General features: G+C 33.4%; 1 protein-coding gene across 3 annotated transcripts in view; it reads left to right on the top strand.

Annotated features, from left to right (window-relative positions):
• Window positions 1–363: 363 nt before the first annotated feature.
• The window catches only part of LOC129755280 (uncharacterized), a 44,094-nt gene continuing 24,561 nt past the window's right edge, over window positions 364–19,896 (top strand). The window contains exons 1-2 of one of the 3 annotated variants that reach the window (XM_055751700.1): window positions 364–430; window positions 623–731. In XM_055751700.1, coding sequence (XP_055607675.1) covers window positions 720–731 — 12 coding nt within the window. In that variant the 5' untranslated portion in view covers window positions 364–430; window positions 623–719. The other 2 variants (XM_055751701.1, XM_055751702.1) reach the window with 2 other exon arrangements.

Here is a 19,896-nt window from a genome sequence, read left to right as displayed (position 1 = left end):
TTTACAGACAACAAAATGCCAGGAAAATTTTGAATGTCAGAGTTTGTTAATTAGCTATCAGCAAAAGAAAGTGTTCTCAAGTGCCGAATGGCTTTAACGTCGTTTAAGACCACCCTTGGTGGAGTTTCACTTTTGCCGGGCATCTTTATCAACTTCATCAGGTGCACGTGAAACTTTCCGGCAGCAAGGGGGGACTGGAGATGCTAGAACTTTTTCGCAGCATGAAAAAGTTAATCTTTTTTTTTCCCCTCTTAACCGGCTGGAATTCCCCCCGTTGCGTTGCTTCGGTTAAGTTGCCAGCGATGTACATTTTCTCGTTCTCGTTCATTACAAATAAAAGCCCCCCCACTGGGCCAGCCATAACAACAGTTTGTTCTGAATCTCCGGGAAATCGGATCTTGACCAAAAGCCTAGCGCCGAGTCGTGTTTTGTAAGTTGCTTCGCGTTCTGTTTTCTAGGGGGGTGCTCTGGGTGTTTCGTGAACTAGATCTTTGGTTGAAACAAGAAAACACAAAATAGAGAAAAAATCCGTGCGTGTAATTTTTCACTGCACTCAAAAGTGACACAGTGATTAAAAAGTTTCTTCCCTTCTTTTGCTCTGGACTTTCCGTTTTTCCAGCAGATTTTCCCTATCCGGATCCTTCAGCAGGAAGTTTTCTTCTCGTCGTTGCTGCAATTTCAACTCCCAAGGAAGTTAATTAATTCCCCTCGTCGTAACAATGAAAGTGCTGGTGAGTGCAAATTTGAAAATTTCCATTTCCGGGTCACTGGTGACCAGTTGTTGTTGTTGGTGGTGGCAGTGGTTGGAATGAAACGATTTAGGAAGAAAAAAACATTCCTTGGTGAAAGTTCATTTGTGGGGTTTTGAGTGGGAAAAGGTGCCAAAATTTAAGGACTCTTGCAGCCACAAACCAAATGGACATTGTTGATTAAAATTTTTGGGATGCTTAAAAATAGGGCAACCTAGGAGAACTGAAAGTGGTAAACTTAAAAACCCTGAACGATTATTTCAAAGCTCCTAGAACAAGAGGGAAACTTGGCTGTAGGTTTCGGAGAAAAGTTGAATCAATGCATCTGGAAAAGTTTCCCCCGAAGAGAAAGTTTTCCAAAACTCCATTCTCAAGAAGGGGCTTTTGTGGTAGCCGGCTCAGAATTGTTCTGGTGTGAAATTTTGTTTCGCTTGAAAACTCGGCTGCTCAAAATTGAGCAGTGATGCAGCAAACGGAGACCAAATTTTGTTACAATATGAACTGCTGCTGCAGCAGCAGCTTAGAACTTGCTCAATCTTCACCATTCGGAAGGAGTCCGAAACTGATGAAAAGATGATTCTGACAATGAAGTGGAGTGCTTCAAGCGTGATGTCATTAAATTTTTGTGATGTTAATAGAATTTTGGAAGGCTTGCAAAGATGGAGTCTTGGGACTAGAAAACTCATCGAGGTGATAATTTCATTTGACAATGAAGAAGAGTCTTTCTTTTCGAACATTAAGATGATTTTTTTTGTATAATTCTAGTTTTGGATTTTAAAGCTGATTCTAATTCCAATTGAGTAATGGTTTAGAATTTTTCACCTTCAAGTATTTCTAGTCACTCTTGTCAAAAATTATGCAAATAGAATAAACTTAATTTGAACAGAATCTAAATAAAAAATATTTTTACCAGAATTTTTCTCAAGTTTTTTCTAACGGCGATTTAATTTCAGTAAAGTTTCTTGCTTTAAAGTTTTTTATTTGGTATTATTTTTTTCAATGATCAAAATCTGCTAAAATATAACTTTCTTAGAGAAGAAAACGGTTTCATTAGTGGTTTGAGTAATTAAATAACATGTATGAAGTTCTTGGATTTGAATTGTTTTTAGTTCAATCTTCTTGCATTTCGGTAAAAAATTATTTCAATAAAAATCTATCGCAGAAATTTGGTCAATTATTTTAAATAAAAAAACCGCATACATATCTTTGGTGAAGGTATCATCAAATTGATTTTGAATGATATATCAAATTCTTCTTTAACATTTCCTAACTTTTCCACGATTTTAAGACTACTATTCCTGATTTTTTGGTATTATTGTAAGCATTAAGGAAAAATCTCTTAGGGGATAATAATATCCTCATCCCTCATGATCCCTGGGGATGCTTGATTTCTTCGCTCTATCTCGAAACCGGAATGTCTTTTGAAGATAAAATGTTCTAGAAAAATGTGCTGACTAAAAAAACAACATTGCTGTTATCTCAACAAATTTGCAAAAAATTTATAAACGTTTATAAAAATTTCTAAAATTTGACTTGATGATCGTTTTTGATCGCTGGAAAATGTTTCCCTCGTGAAAAAATTATATTTAAAATATTTATACCAATAAGACAATCGTTGAAGTAAAATATGAACTCCACAATGCCATATTTTTAAAGCCATAGTCAACTCTAAATTTTTGTTAAATTTTTTTCCAAAATGTATGATTCTGAGTTAATGGATCCCAAGAGTCCAATAAGACTTAAAAATTGTTTTTATTCAAGACTTTGTAAATTGCGCCTTTAAGTATGCAATGACTTTAGGGTAGAAGACAAACTTTTGTAATTCTCTTTATCTGAAATTTACTATATAACAGTGAAATAAGAAATAAAGGCCAAAAATATTCAACGGACCTTTTATCTTTGAATTTTGCTCGATTTTTGCCAAGGATTACGGCTCCTTAAATAAAGGGTCAAGTCTTCTTTAACTTCAAAAATATCAAAATATTTTTGCCTTACGAAAATTCTTCTGGTTCATTTATGGGTTCATGTTTAGTTGCAACTTTTGGAACATATTTATTAACTTGAAATTATAATGTGTCAGAAAATGCAAAAGACGGAGAGTTGCTAAATTTTTCCAAAAAGATATGATGACAATAAGAAAAGGGATCAAATTTCGCCATTCTCCCCTCTAGTTTTTATTGGTGATGGACGTGGCAAGGCATTTAATTATAAAAAACTGTTCAATTTAGCAAAACTTTCTTAAGTTGATTTTTTTTAAAATTGATTTCGTAAAGGTTTTTTTTAATAAGTATTTAATTTTCTTGAGTCTCACAATTTTTTTAAAAGTAATAAAAACTGAAAGCAATTATTTCAATATAATTATTAAGTTTGTCAAACATTTTAGAACAAAGCATTTTACCTCAGAAATTGGCCCTTACTTCAATTTACAGTTTTATTTTCATGTGTATTTTTTGGATAATTTCATTTAAATGATCAGATTAGATTTTGTTCATCACCTACAGTTTGGTAATGTTGGGTTTGGAAAATATAAAATTTATCAGCTTTGGTTTTGAGTGACCTCATTTGTTGATAACTAATGAACTAACAAAAAAGATGAAAAAAAAGGTTTAAAATTTATTTGTTTTCACAATTTTTGGAAATTTCTTTAAAAAAATGTAAACGAGTGCTTGTGAAATATTTGTAGAACTTTACTGAGCTTCATTTTTGATTATTTTGAATTATTTAACAAATTCGCCAATGACTGCGAATTGATATAACCTATTTTTTGAAAAAAAGCTGAGATGAAATGAGACCATCAAGATCATAGGAATTTAAGTGCCAGTACTAGTTATTTATAATGTTATTTTTAATAATGAATTAAAAATGCTCGACTTTGAACAATTTAGAATATTTAACTTAATTTATCATAATTTCCTTGAGAATTTATAGTTGAATAGATTTTATTTATATAATAAATAATTGTTGAAAAGTCTACCAATACCAATATGGTATTTGAAATGATTTAAATTGTCCGCAGAAAAATCCGTTTATTTATTTTTTTATTTTTTATCTATGCTTTTCTAATCAAAATCATATCTCATCGCATGTTTTAAAGAGTTCTAGTGAATTTAAAAAAAGACGAATTTGAAGAATTTAAAATAAATCATTAACCCTAATCTGCTCTTGAGTGTCAATGTGTCTTTATTGGAAATATGGCAGCTTGTATTTTTTTTCAGGTGCATTCATTTCTTTTTTATGGACGCACTCTGAAAGCCCAGTCAAAAAAAAAAACTCCCTAACTAAACCTTGAGTGTAAATTTTACACTCCTCGCTTGAAATCGATTTATCTCTCTTGTTTCTTTACCGATTTTTACAAGATTCATTGTTTTGGAAACCTCGTAACGTAACTCAAATATGTTTTTCAGGCAAAATTAAGCTACAATACTTCAAATTCCCGTTTTTTCCAAAGAAAAATTTGAAAAATCATGCTTAAGAAAAAAATTATGTAGAATAGCTAGAGAATGCTGAATATTTTTTCACTAAGTGTCCAAGAAAGCTGAAGTTAGAAGCTGTACGTTGCACGTATAGATGTATTTTTTTTAGAAATTTTTCAAGATCAATTTTGAAAAAAAGATTGGAAAGTTGCCGTAATTAGGAACTTTTTGCATCTTTAATTTTAAAAATGTGGGACATAGAATTTGTGGCGAATCACCGGATTTTGAGCATATTAACACAAAATTATATTTACTTTACAAAATTGCCAAAACACAAGTGTAAAATTGACACTCAACGAATTGTTATGGGTAAAAATTTCTGGGACAGGTGAAACTGAGAATTCAGAATAAAGTTTCCTTTCCGTGTCAAAAACTGAAAATTAAATAATTTTGAATATCTACAATATTTTCATTTTTTTTTTCAAGTTTGAATTTGTGGAATATTTTGCTTTCAAAGTTGAAATTTAATATCCATTAAAAAAAATCATCTGTTTAATAAAAAAAATAATGCTTGAGTTCTTATCAAACTTTGAATCTTTTTAAAAAGTCAAAGAGACATGATTGTTAAAGTAAAATAGCATTATCGTTATTAATACTTTCTAATAAAAGTAGGAAATTTGAAGTAGGAAATTTGAAGCCAACACAAGTAACAAACAATAAAAAAAAAACTCTTATTAATCATATAAATCCTATTTTAAAAAAAATAAATTAAAAAGCCTCTTAAATGCAATATAAAATTAGTAATAAGGATTCTCGATTGCAGACAGGAAATTTTTTAACAAAATCATAAGAGAAACTATTTTTTTACTTTGAAAAACTTTTAATACAACTTAAATTGATTATGACCACGAAAATCCTGTTTATTTTTTGTCATTTTTGTATAATGTCAACAAACAAACTGAGAACGAAATTCCATCAAATTTACATAAGTAAAGATAGGAACTTAAAAGTCTGCATTATGAATCTTGGATTACGATTCTGCATTCAATTTCAGTCCGAATTTAAAATACAATTTTGCACATAAACAAATTTAAATCCATACAAAAGTATTCATTGAGATACAGAATGCAAAAATCTAAAATATCAATAATATCATCAAATTTAAAGCTTTTTATATTTGTTTCGACTGAAGAATAATCATTGCATTTTCAACCTGAAGTGTCTATTTTTTTTATTTAAAACTAGCTGACCCGGTGTGCTTTGCTACACCTTTCAAAATCAAATGATATTATAAAAAATATTATAAAAAATTTTATTGTTTTTTTGGGATTATTTTAAATTAAATTATGACGTAATTAATAAGCAACCACTATAAAATGAGTGCTGCAGCTGGAGTTTCAAATTGCAACACAAAGATAACCATAACTTATATTCTGAATTATGATCCATAAATTTGTTTCAAAGATCTGATAATTTTCATCTGTTTCCTTAAGTTTCGCCCTAAAAAAGAAGGGTCCCAAATTAATCGTTCGCAAACAATCTAACTTATAAAAAATGGTTGTTTTTGCTTGATATGATCTGGATTTATGCTAAAAAACTGATTAGAGAGCCCCTCCCTGTCCTTCTCTTAACCCCCTGCTGAATGGAGTTCGTGATCTTTAATAATCATACCAATTTTTTTCGTTCCCAAAAATCCTCTTATATCAAATATAGTTCCATTGCACAGTGGTCCAGAAATGAAATTTAGCGGGAAACAATGATTTGCGCTCTTGCCTTAGGTTTAAGACATTTGGTGTCCAAGACAAAGTTGTACAACATCACAAGCCGCTACTTTTGAATGAAACATTTTTAGGGTGGTTCATAAAACTCCTTAGATACGAAAATTATTTTTTTACTGTAAGGAGATAGTGCTGTATTATGTTCAGCAATTATGTAGAACAACATAATTGATGAAACTTTGTAGAAGACTTTGAATGTCTATCTATTAACGTTTAGGTTTTATGATGATTTTTCGTGTACAAGTTAGGGTGGTCCTACAAAAACAAGTTTTTTTGTTATAACTTTGTTGGGTATCAACTTATCAAAATCATGTGTTCGGCAAGTATTTAGCAAATCATTATGCGCATCTTTTGTAGCAAACAGATTTCTAATATCTGCTTTTGATTTGCAGTTATCATGAATTTTGTGTTCAAAAATGGCCGTTTTGTATGAGCCATAACTTCAAATGGAGCAAACCAAAAAATTCAAACTTTAATTTGTTTGAAAGAACATGTTAAAATCTACATTATATCAAAAAATTGGAGAGGTGTTTTTTGTTTAAAGCTTTTTATTTACATTTGAACTTGACCGAATTTGCCATTTTTCATATAGCAAAATATATCACTTTTGCTCTGCGACATGGAATTCTTCTTTGCTTTCGCACCCTTAGTCAATAATTCTAAATTTTTTTCCACTACAAAAGCAGAGTTTCCTATTCATAACCTTTTGTAATAATTTTGAAAGACTAACATAGCCTGAGGGGCACTAATGAAAAAAAATGAGGATTCTTGATTATTAAGGTATAGAACCATAAACTGAAAACAATGAATTACTAACCACCCAACAAGAAAGTCTTGAATTGTATTTTTCTTTGAAGGAGTTATTATTCACTTATGTCCTTTTGACTGTGAAAGCCAGTTTTGGTTTCTCCGGTGATCATTTTGATCAAACCCAAGTAAACCACACAGTTTTCAGTTGAGATTCGATTATTCGTGATGAACGTTCAAAGGAAAGTTATAGTCTTCACTGGCTGAAGGGGTATAGTGAAAAAGATGTGGTTGAAGTTCTGTTAAAAATGGATCCGAAGCTTTTGAAATTAACATTGAAAAAGAAATTAATTAATTAAATTAATTTGGTGGATCATACAGTGGAAAGGTTGTTGAAATATTTACAATATGATTCTTCATTTCCGGAAAAAATGCTTCAACTGATTTTCAAATGGGGAGCATATGGTAGCTCAAACCACAGCAGGTATAAATTTATTTTGAACGAACCTTTACCTTTTGATATTCAAATTATTTCAATATAGATTTAATCAATCATTCATTGACGAAGATGATGAAGGAGACATGCGTAAATACAGCGATTCACACATTTTCGCGGTTTCTCCAGGCGGTGGCAACGCTATTCAAACCGTATGGAGCACATCTTTCGGATTTCCCCTGTTTTTCCCCTCGTTTTGACAGATTTAAGCTTTTTTCTTCAGATTTAAGCTTTCGTCTCCTATCTTCTCAAGGTAAAAAAAGCTTAAATCTGAGGAAAAAAAGCTTAAAAACGAGATTCACGACCACTTATTTGAAAGATGTTGGTCACACGATACATAGACAAAACGTGTAACGTTGCCTCCCTCTGGGTTTCTCTTGTTCCGTTACGTCTCGTAGATAAATCTAATGGGATACAAAACGTTATCTGGAGTAACGATTGCCCATCCTCAGTGAGTTTGTGCAGACCTATTAGGCTCATTTTTGCTAAGGAAAGTGCAGATCTAACAAGATTCGTTGGAAATGTTCATGAAGATCGCAGATCGTCTTTGTATGAACAAACCCACTTGGAGAGTCAGGAAAACCATTATAGAAGTGAATGAACGGCGTCAAAGTCTTCGAAACATACTAAAAGAACAACTGAACTTATGTATTGATGAGCCTAGGCCCTAGGGTCACCGGTGGGAATTCCAATACAGGAAATATTGCCAGGAAATTCTTCGAGAAACGGATTGAAGATTGAAGAAACAGAAGTTTACGAAGATTTCGAGGAAACCACTCCAGAAAGTTCGATCGTGTGGTTAGTCTTGAGGATGTTTTTAAAAGGCTCCTCCTGACATCAGATCCGTACTTCTCACTATCCAATAGAAAATGTATGAAACATTCAAAAATCAGCCTTCCTGAATGCAGCCGTCATTTGATCTGTGACCCCTAACGCGTTTTTGGCTTTCTTACAGAAAGGCATAGGGAACGGTCAGTTGGGGATATCATTAATTAAGGGTCCAAGACCCCACTTTATAGGTACCAATCGACTCAGCTTGACGAGTTACGATGATGTCCGGGAATTTGTATGTTCCATAAAAACGTTCTTAACACATTAACTCCTATTCTAGGTTTCACGATTTTGATGAATTTAGTATCAAAAAATTGCATTTTTTTTCCTGTAGGACTTATTTCAAAACCAAAAAAAAACAAAATTGTTTAAAATTTTTCTATTCCATAGAACATATCATGCTTACGTTGGCTCCAAAAAAGGTAGACATTTGCTCAGCAGCAGTAGCCAGCAATCGCTAAATTAATTACAAAGGCGATCAAAAATTTGACAAAAATTTCATAAAACAGCAGAGAATCGATCCCACGCCATCTAGCATGAGAGTTTAGGAGGTTAACCCCTTGACCACTAGTGAGCGTCGAGATATGTGGCTCTCAAACTTTAACAGTTTGAATTATTTGGATTATAAATGAACTCGTTGAATATAAGTTCGTTTATCCTCCAAAAAACGTACTGGGCACCTTTTTTTATATTGAGTTTAGTAATTTTTGCTATCGATTTTCTTTAATCATAATCTTTTTTATAGATTAATAATAAATAATTCAGAAATAAGGAATCCATTATTGTGTCATTTATTTCCAAAGATAATTGACACTCTGTAAGAAAGCCTCCAATCCACTGATAAGTGTATTAAATCGGGTTTTTTTTATTAGTTTCATTATTGCTAGAATATAAGTGTTTTTTTTTGTTTTCTATAAATTTTATATTGATTTCTCTAATAAATTTTTTTCCCGTTTTTCCGTTTCTGTTAACTATAATGATGATATAAATGTTACGATGTGTACGGTTATTCCTCACGCAGCCAAAAGTAGTCAAAAATAATATAGAAAGGTTATATGAAAAATGGAAATTTTGGTCAAGTTCAAATGTAAATAAAAAGCTTTAAACAAAAAACACCTCTCCAGTTTTTTGATATAGTGTAGATTTTAACATGTTCTTTCAAACAAATTAAAGTTTGAATTTTTTGGTTTGCTCCATTTGAAGTTATGGCTCATACAAAACGGCCATTTTTGAACACAAAACTCATGATAACTGCGAATCAAAAGCAGATATTAGAAATCTGTTTGCTACAAAAGATGCGCATAATGATTTGCTAAATACTTGCCGAACATATGATTTTGATAAGTTGATACCCAACAAAGTTATAACAAAAAAACTTGTTTTTGTAGGACCACCCTAACTTGTACACGAAAAATCATCATAAAACCTAAACGTTAATAGATAGACATTCAAAGTCTTCTACAAAGTTTCATCAATTATGTTGTTCTACATAATTGCTGAACATATTATAGCACTATCTCCTTACAGTAAAAAATAATTTTCGTATCTAAGGAGTTTAATGAACCACCCTAAAAATGTTTCATTCAAAAATAGCGCCTTGTGATGTTGTACAACTTTGTCTTGGACATCAAATGTCTTAAACCTAAGGCAAGAGCGCAAATAATTGTTTCCCGCTAAATTTCATTTCTGGACCACTGTGCGTTGGAGGGACGCCTTAGAGTGGTCCAATGAAAATTAAATTTTGCACAGTTTGTTATCTTGATAAAAGTATTAATATTACGGGGTGGGAGCATTGAAATGATCGCTTTTATAAACTTCCACATATCTTAGGCCCCCCCCCCCCCCCTACTGTACATAAAAACCACTTTTTAGTACCCAAAGTCAGACATTCAACATTCGGTCCTCTTCTGCTGCATTAAAAAAACCAAATCCGATTTCTGTGTTGTTCTGTTTCTCATACTAAATGAAGTTGGACGATTTCCCTCAAACTACTAGTAAATTACTTCAGGAACTATGCATCTACAACATACATAATTGATTGTTTAAGGCGGAATTCGATATTTCAGTTAAGGGTCGTATATAGTTAATTGTATACACATTAGGGGTTCAAATCCCAATGTACTCATCGTATCAAAGAAAAAAAAATTAAGGTTTGCCAGATAACTTATGATTAAGAAAACTTGTTTGTTTTCAGGCAATTTCGAACATACCTAATCAAAGTGTTAAATTCATGTTGAAGTCTTTTGAAATATTTTAAATAATCTAGGTAATTATTTGCTTTTCACCTAGGATAATTGAAAAAATTAAGATCAGTAAATACTTCAAAAAATCCAAACAAATTTAAAAAAAATCTTCTATCTGAAGTTATCCGAACCAAACGTCATATTCTGTAATTGCTTGTTTGCGACAAAAACTACCTCATGATTGAATCCTAGCTAGTTGGATTAACTTATCAGCAATTTAGCTATAAATTCATAGTTTTTACCAATTTTTTTCCAACAATGACATCGATTTCTCATACCTACATATGAGCGTTCTTTCTATAACTTGTGTAACAACTTGGCCAACATCAGTCAGCCACTTGGGGATTCGATTGGATTCGTTTTTTTCTCACTTCCCCTGGCGTTGCCAATGTGTTTTTCCCTTCATAGCGCAAATAATAATATCTCACACAGTACGATTGATGTGAGAAATCATGATTGATTGAGGGTTTCTGCTAGGACGAGTTCAAATGAATAAAAAAATTCAAAAACTTGAGATGAGGAAAAACATAAAAATAAAAAACAAAAATAATGCCGATGAAAAAAATGAGAGAAAAAATCACAATTTGAAATTTTGAACATGGACTCGTCCAATGTGAACAACTCATGATTTGCAACTATGTAACGTAACGTGCATGATGCATTTCAGTTGATTGAGCCACTAGGGAACTTTCACCGAATCAAGATGAGTGATGATGTTGATGCTGCTGATTTTGGTGATGATAGTTTCGATCTAACGAACTTGATTGAGCATTTTCCTCGGGAGAAGAATATTTATTTGTATCGTGCTGGTGCTTTTTGCTGAGTAAATATGAATTTATACATATTTGCGTGAACATGGAATGTATACATTTGGTTGGTTTTTTGAAGAGCTTAATCCAACATTGCAAATATCTTATGGATTTGGTTTTATTCAAAACTGAGTCGATTTGGGGCGTTTTTGATAAATCAATATTTTCCCAATTTTATTTAATATCAATGTCTGATTTTGAATTTACTTTTCGTTGCATATTCAAAATCTAAATATTTGACTTAGTTTTTCAAATTCTGTTATATAGAAGAATATATTTTAAAATGAAATACCATATCTCTTGCGTTGTCACAAGAAAGCGACCCTTTCTAAGTATTTCCAGTAGAGATCTGAGTTAACAAATTTTATTTATGAAATAATTTATTGATCTATGAATCGAATAGCTTAAAAATGAATTATTTTTGATGTCTGAATTCAAGAATTGGCCTTCAACATTCTTTATTGCCTTTTTCATAGAAAGACTTGATTCTTTAAGTAGTTTTTTTTTTAATACCTACCACAGTTTCAAGAATATTTGAAAAAATTTTACAATATTTTTTATATTTTCATTTCTGCTATAAAATATTCCAGACATGACTTTTTTTGGTTTATTTCTGATCAGTCTCCCGTCCTTCAAAAATAAATGAGAGATGGGTGAAGTTGGGAGGAGTTCTTTATTCGAATCAACTCATTACAAAATCTTATTTGTATATGTACAAACTTAGTGAAGTTACTTAGAAATTTAGTGGTAAGAATAAGGTTTAGCAATTGCTTCGGTGGCATTTATTTAGCTTAAAATCAAGCAAAGGAAAAGCTCAAAGCATTTGCTTAGTTTGATAAGAATAAACATTTGCTTAGCGGATGTGTACTAAAACTTTAGAACATTAGAGCTTTTACTTTGAAAAATAGAGCTATCCAACAAGCGGAATCTGTAGTTTTCTTAAGTAAATTAAAATAAAACAATCAAGAAATTGAAAGTTACGGCTAAAACAGCCACGATCTCAGCGGTGCGGGTATGAACGATCGAAAAGTATTTTAGGCAATGCACGACAAGCTCTAAAAAGCGTAGTTTGAAATGAGCGTTTGTTGATAGGACAATTCCAATTGGTCTAGCAAGCAAGAAACAGTTAGTTCACCTGAAATGCAAAACGTTTTTCCAATAAAAATTAGCTACTTAAAATTCAATAAAAAATGTTAGTTTTGTTAAAACTTAAAAAAATCGTTAAATTTTTTTAAGATGTTGTTCCAAGTTCAGGCCAGTTGGGAATTCTTCCACTGTTCCCGGTAATCTGAAATGTTTGGTATTCGATTTGTTTAATTTTTTGTAAGATGAATCATTCCATACAACGCCAAGAATATGAAAAAAAAAAAAAATTTGTTTTCATTTCTATTTTTGTTTATCCATGTTGAAAATGCCTATTTGAATTGTTTTAAAGTGCAATATTGTCAATTTGATGCATTTATGACGTTATAAATGAACTTTTTATTAGAAAAGTCTGCTACCGAGCATGCTTAGAAAATAAAGCAATTGCTTGGAGATAAGTCGAGCCATTGCTTCAGGTTTGGGTTTTATTCATACCAAACTAGCTTGTTCTAATAGTAAAAGATGATGGCAGAGAAAACATCTGTCGAAACAAACTTTGTTCATAGCAACCGAAGCAATTGCTTCAAGTGACTACTCGACTGCTCGATTTGGTTTAGCAAAAGCTATTGCTAGTTTTTTTTATACCACCTATTGTTTAAGTAGATTGTATGTTAAAACACAGAAAAAATATTTGATCAAAACTTAGCCATCAATATGTTGGTTTTGTATGGGAGTATCCTCAAATGTTGGAAATGAATTACAAATCCGTTAATCATCTCATTAATTTAGAACTTGAATGTGTACCAAATTTGATCAAAACCACATGAAATTTGTTCCAGTATTATCATATATTAATTCCATCTCGTATGAGAGCCTCGTAGAGAGGACCCTTTTTTTCTAGAAATGAGTGTTTTTTACAATTATAACATGACTCGTCAATCAATGTACCATTATGTCAATTAGTTTGGTCGCAAGTAATGATTAATAATAATAATACGAAATGTCTTAAAACTTTTCGGGTATTGATATAATTCGCGGTGGTTTAATGTGGGAGTAAAAATCAAAACTTTTTTGAAGACAAAATAAATAACATGTAAAATCTTTAATGTGCAACGGTCTCCTGAAAAATTTTCAAGTTTTGTCATATTTACGCTCATTTTTTATGGGAGCCCCACAAAAATAGAAAACGCCTCAAAATATTTAAAATGTTCATTAAACTTTAAAACTTGGTTGTGTACCAAATTTGGTCAAAATAGTTGAAAAATGTTATCAGTTCAGTCAGATTTTATATTAATATTACCTGAAACCCCCCTCACCCTTTCAAAAACGGCTAGGATATTTCATATAACAAATCATCTGAATATTTCGAAACAAATGATCAACAATACAATAAATCATATTATGGTGTTAAAAATGTTTTGTAGAAAATGTAATGGATATTGCTTAAAATTGTATAAGTTGTACCATATAAAATGATAAATTTGTATGGGAGCCCCACCGCTTTCAAGTCGGAGGGTTCTTCAAAAACGATAAGCTAATACTTCAAAAAGCTTCATGACATCAAGCACTTTATTTTGTGAATTTGTAAGCGACTTATTCCTACTTTTCCATCAAAGGGATTTTTAAATATTTTACTCATCCAATTATAACAATACTTGTTAACCAACACCAATCATATAGTTATGTGAAAATATGTTGGGGTAGAAAATTTGCTGGAAATCACCTTATTAATCATTTTTGAATTCACCGTATTATCATTATTATTAATTTTTTTTAAGTTATTTTTGTATTAGGGCCCTCCCAGGGCTCTGAAACTATTATGGAAACCATCACCGGTCCTGGAAATGATCACGGTAACAAATTTTACGTTGATCGGTCCAGTAGTTTCTGAGTCTATAGGCGGGAACAGACAGACATACAGTCAAATAATTTCTATATGTATAAATAAATTAAATTTATATATAAAAAATTCAAGAAAATTTTTTGCTTAGTAAATTTGTATAAAATCGTGATTTCGTAACTTTTCAGGCAAAAATGTTGTTAGCTGTTAAAAGGGGGAATTTCTTTTGGTATTAAAAACAATCAATTTAATTGGCACCAGCAGTGTTGGCATACGTCTAGTGTTACACATAATTTATTGTCGATAACCTTCAAATTTTAAACTAATTAATTTCAAATTCGGTATTGATTATTTCGTTTTGATTTTGAAATGTATTTTTTTTTTCAATTTTATTCATCATTCAACTTTTTAAAGAATTAAGTTTCTATACAATCCATGTAAGCGAAAAAAGTGACGGAAGAGCTTTATTTTGATGGAAAATTTTACTATTCCCAAATAAAAATGGATCTAAAAAATTACTAGAATGGAAAAATTTTACTATTCCCAAATAAAAATGGATCTAAAAAATTACTAGATTAACGAACGAGCCCCGAAAAGATATCATGTGAAATGGCATCGAGGAAAGACCGCCATCTATTTAATCCGGAGAGTCCCGAAAGCAGCTTTTGCAGTAATATCAGCCTTGCTTGCCTTAAAGTTTATTTGAGAAGTTGGTGAGTCTTCTCCTTTTTGTGGGTGAAATTTAAAAAGTCGTGTTTTACTGGCTTTTAAGTACTTTAAGTAAAACATTATAACCAAACCCAGAACGTCAACATTTGATGATTAACAAAATCGGAATTGGTTCAATCCTTTTAAACCATCAGATTATCAAATATGGCTAATTTTATAATTGATTACCATTGGACTCTTATAAAAGGATCTGCTTTTTAATTTTGTAATTTATGAGGTGTTAGAAAATGCGTTAGATTCATAATACTGTTAAATCGTTATATTATCATAATGGTTATTATAATTTGCTTTAAACAATTCATCGTTTTAAAATTTGCTACGCTTGGTTGGTTTTTAAACCACTTGGTAAATTTAAAGCTACTAAAAAAATTCATTTAAAAATAATCATGAATATTAGCAATTTTAACCTTCCAAAGCTGTTCGCAAAATATCCATTTCGAGGAAATTTGACTTGTTTGGTGTCATTCTCGTGGCTGTTAACCGATTTTTATGATACTGGATTCATTGTGTAGGTAATTTATTCTAATTTCTTAATATTTTCAAATGAAGTGAATTTGTTCTACTAGGTTGTCTGTAGTTGGTTCCGAATGAAAAAATGCCGAAAAACAATTTTGTTTTTAAATTGCTTTTAATTTCTAACATCTTCCCAGTATTCGTGTGCTTATTTAATTTCTGGAATTGTTAAGAATACATCTATCCGACAATGTTTTAATATGTGGGGGTCCAATGAACATTTTTACCGCTATTGCGGATTTTCCGGTAGGAAAAACATATAGCTCAAAACAAAGACATCAAATTTAGTCTTCGCATCGCTGTATCTCATTTCTCAATGAACCGATTTTCCAACCTCAAAATTTAGTTTTTTTTCGTTAATTTGATTAACATTTTCATAAACATATTTGGTCTCTCAAGAATCTCAGTTCCTCAGTATATTTGAATAATGATTAAGATGCTTTGAATCTGCGCTTTGGGTCATATTGACCCGAACGGCATTGAAGGTTTAACAAGATTTGAATCAGCCTAATTTTTGAAGAATTGAAAATGAAATCAGAATTGAGGATACGAAAACTTCCAAAATCAAAGTTGTCGAAATGAATATATCAAATAATTGAAAAGTTTCGCTTTGAAATTAAATTATCAGCATAATTATTCTGAGATTAAAAGGTTGACATACACCTCGAAGTATTGATGTAGTTGAAAAAAAAAATGAAAATGAGGCATTTTGAACAGAAGCAATAGATTATGACTTTTTGAATCCAACTGAATGAAGCTAAAATTTGTAGTTAAAATTCAAAATTTAAATATAAATTAAACGTTAACGTCCTCTGTATAAGAGATTAGTCAATCAAGTAACAGACTTGTTATTTAGAGGCGTTGTTTATAAAATTCAAATTGCTTATACATTCAAGAAAATTCGATCTGCAACCTATCAAGTATTGATATTTCCTCCAAATTGAACCTGAGGGTATTGATATTGAACAGAGGGAAAATCGTTCTTGTACTGTTTTGGTTAGTTGAATGATTAGAAAGCAATTTAAAGTTTAATTTTTTGACGTAGAATTACGTCTTACGGCAACACTATAGGGGGGTAAATTGAAATCCGCGAACGGATCTCGAGTCACGAAAAACGCCTCTTTGAGAGACATCTTTCTTAAAAGACATACCAAGCCTGCTTAACGTTGATTGGCTATTCGAAAATGGAAAAAAAAACTTGAAAGCCCCGCCCCTTCATGATTTTTGTTGTTTCCAGCCAACGAAAATTATAAAAGAAGGAGTCGACTGACGGTTTGTTTCATTTGTGAAAAGAAACTCAAACTTGTCACATGTGCAGCATCAGAGATGGCCAACAGCGCGCCGGAAAAAAATTGTGACAGCTAAGACAGGGTGTCGACTACCTGGAAAAACCTGGAAAATCAGGGAAAATCAGGGAATTCAATTTGCATCAGGGAATATCAGGGAATTTTTCTACCCATCAGGGAAAAAATAATGATCCTGATTTTATTTGAAGAAATGGAAACGTCATAGTTTATTATCTGCTTAAAAATTTACTTCACTGTACGTTGCTCATGTATCGTTAGCCCTTTGATTTTTTGCGAACTGTATCCGGCAGTATGATGAAATACCTTACACAAAAACCGCAGAACCAGGAACTGGAGCCCGGTGCTTCTAATAGCGTTGGAAATAATACGGAAATTCCTCTCATTGCTAAGAAATCGCCATCTGCCGTTCATCCTTATTCGCTTCCTTCTACCAGCAATGTTTCTTCTCCTCGATGACTATCGATAAATTTATGCTGAAAACCGATACTACAAAAGCTGAGATTTTTTGGTGCCTGGAGACAGTCGTAAGTCATAAATTGCTCCGCGCCGCAGAAAGACACTGCCGTATTCAAGGTAATGTTCTCTAATAGCCAAATTGCGGACAAGATTCAACTTGGTCGGGACAAAATCAGCTATACGCTGCTTTTTGGAATTGCTCCTAATTTTAGAACGGAACTCGACGAAACCCTGCAGAACATAAACAATATCGTCGTTGGCTTTGATGAATCTCTAAACAAGACTACGAAAAATCGTTTGTTGTGGAAGTTGCGGATTACATATTTTACATGGCGCATTCAAAGATGGTATTCGCGCCACTGGCTGGGATATTCTCAAATATCTGAGAGGATGCTACAACCTGATGAAGGATGTACCTACACGCCGCGCACTATATACACAGTATTCTAAAAGTACCGTGTTTCCGTTAAAGTTTTGCGCTCACCGTTGGTTAGAGAACGTGAGCGTTGCTCAGCGAGCAATAGTAATCACTCTACACATGAAAAAGTTTGTTGAAGGTGTTCAAAATGATAAGATAGAGCCGGCATCCGATTCATATCGAGACGTTGTTGCATGCCTCAAGGATCCGCTTCTTCTGGTCAAATTGGCTTTCTTCGTATCCGTTGGGGGCGAAGTGGAACCTTTCTTACAAAAATTTCAGTCGGACAGCCCAATAGTACCTTTTTTGTACAATTCGTTGAGTTAAATGGTTCGAGGGATAATGGAAAGATGAAGGTTGAGCAGCTGAAGAATATTAACCAGGTTCGTTTGACATATATTTTTATTTTTTCTGTAATACCGGATCCTCGGTAGATTTAGCAGTACGGCAGTATTCCGGAGTGATTGCCAGAGGCGATAAATTTGATAATTATGACCGTAGCAAAGAAAGGCTGGATCATTTTTGGAGTGGAGTGCTAGCAAATGCCAAGTGTCCAGAATTCTTCAACATCGTCAAAATGATCTGCTGTCTTTCACATGGCAACGCGAATGTTAAACGTGGTTTTTCAGTAAATTCCGAATGTCTTAGAAAATATGCTTGAAGAATCAGTGGTGGCTAAACGACAAATCTATGATGCTGTTTTTTATGCTGGAGGGATAAAATCAGTCAAAATTTCCAACAAACTTGTTCAGAGAGTTCGAAATTCACATGCTCTGTATTTGGAAGACAAAAAATGCCGCAAAAAGGAAGCTCTTGAATCAGATCAAACAAAGCTGATGAAGCGTCATCGAGAAGCGGAAGCAAAATCGCTTGAGGTGAAACGGAGGAAAATTTTGGAAGACGCTCAGAAGAAGGCTGATACCTTGCAAGAGAAAATTGTTATGCTGAAATAATAAGAATTTCTACAAATGGATCCAAACTCGCTGACTTATCTTAAAATGTTTAGTATCACAAATAATACTTCCATTAATATTATCGTAATAAATTAGTATTCTCGACTCAAAGCTTTCTGTGCGTTTATTTTCGGGGGAAATATATTTTTTATAACTTTAAGTTGCTTCCTCAGGTTGTTTTTCAACCTGGAATTTTCTGGAAAAACGACTGGAAAATCAGGGAAAATCAGGGAATTTTGTTATCAGATATGAGTCGACACCCTGTAAGATGACATCACACAACACACACACACACACACACACACACACACACACACACACACACACACACACACACACACACACACACACACACACACACACACACACACACACACACACACACACACACACACACACACACACACACACACACACACACACACACACACACACACACACACACACACACACACACACACATACACACACACACACACACACACACACACACACACACACACACACACACACACACACACACACACACACACACACACACACACACACACACACACACACACACACACACACGCGCGCACACACACACACGCGCACACACACACACACACACACACACACACACACCTCCCATCACAAAAAAAACCTGTCATGGAACATCACCCGCCAACCTCTTCCCACATCACTCTTCATACTTCCCATCCCCATCTGTCGCTCACAATCCACCCATCACACACCACCCACCCATCGTTAATTATCACCTACCAAACCTACCATACCACCACCACCACCACACATCCATCTCACACCGCCCAGCCGTTACATGCCACCCACCCAACGCACACCACCACCCACCCATCCCACACCACTACCCGCCCATCGAACACCACCACCCACCCATCGCACACCACCACCTACCCATCGCACACCCCCACCAACCCATCGCACACCCCCACCAACCCATCCCACACCCCCACCCACCCATCGCACACCACCACCCACCAAACGCACACCACCACCCACCCATCGCACACCACCACCTACCCATCCATACCGCCCACTCAACGCACACGACTTTCAAAATTTCAAAAAGATCAAGAACAACCTCTCTGAAAATTTTTGGCCCTGAAAAGGACCGTTTGTAATTCTTGGATGGAACGAAAACATGGTTAATATAACGCTTGCTCCGGAATCACTAGGTAAAATCAACATTTTAAGTTAGCGATTGCAATGTGATCTGAAGGGAAATGAAAACATAATACTGATTCCAACGAGACGCATGAGGCGAAACAGTTCGAGCACTTTTGCACTGAGTCAAGCGTTTAGATCAAAGCAGTCATTGAAAGCTATTCTCGCAAGTGTTTGATACAAAGCTCGTGTGTTGATAACATTATTTGCATAACTGCCTGGCGCAATCATTTCGACGACATCGGCTTTGTTTCTGCTTATACTTATATTTAATTCGCCTTTTGTTATGCAGTTGAGCAAGCTGCATTCTATCTATATGGATCGTTTTAGACCATTAATAGGT

This window comes from Uranotaenia lowii, chromosome 3 (assembly GCF_029784155.1).
Source record: "Uranotaenia lowii strain MFRU-FL chromosome 3, ASM2978415v1, whole genome shotgun sequence".
Lineage (NCBI taxonomy): Eukaryota > Metazoa > Arthropoda > Insecta > Diptera > Culicidae > Uranotaenia > Uranotaenia lowii.
This window is presented reverse-complemented; position numbering and strand designations above follow the sequence as displayed.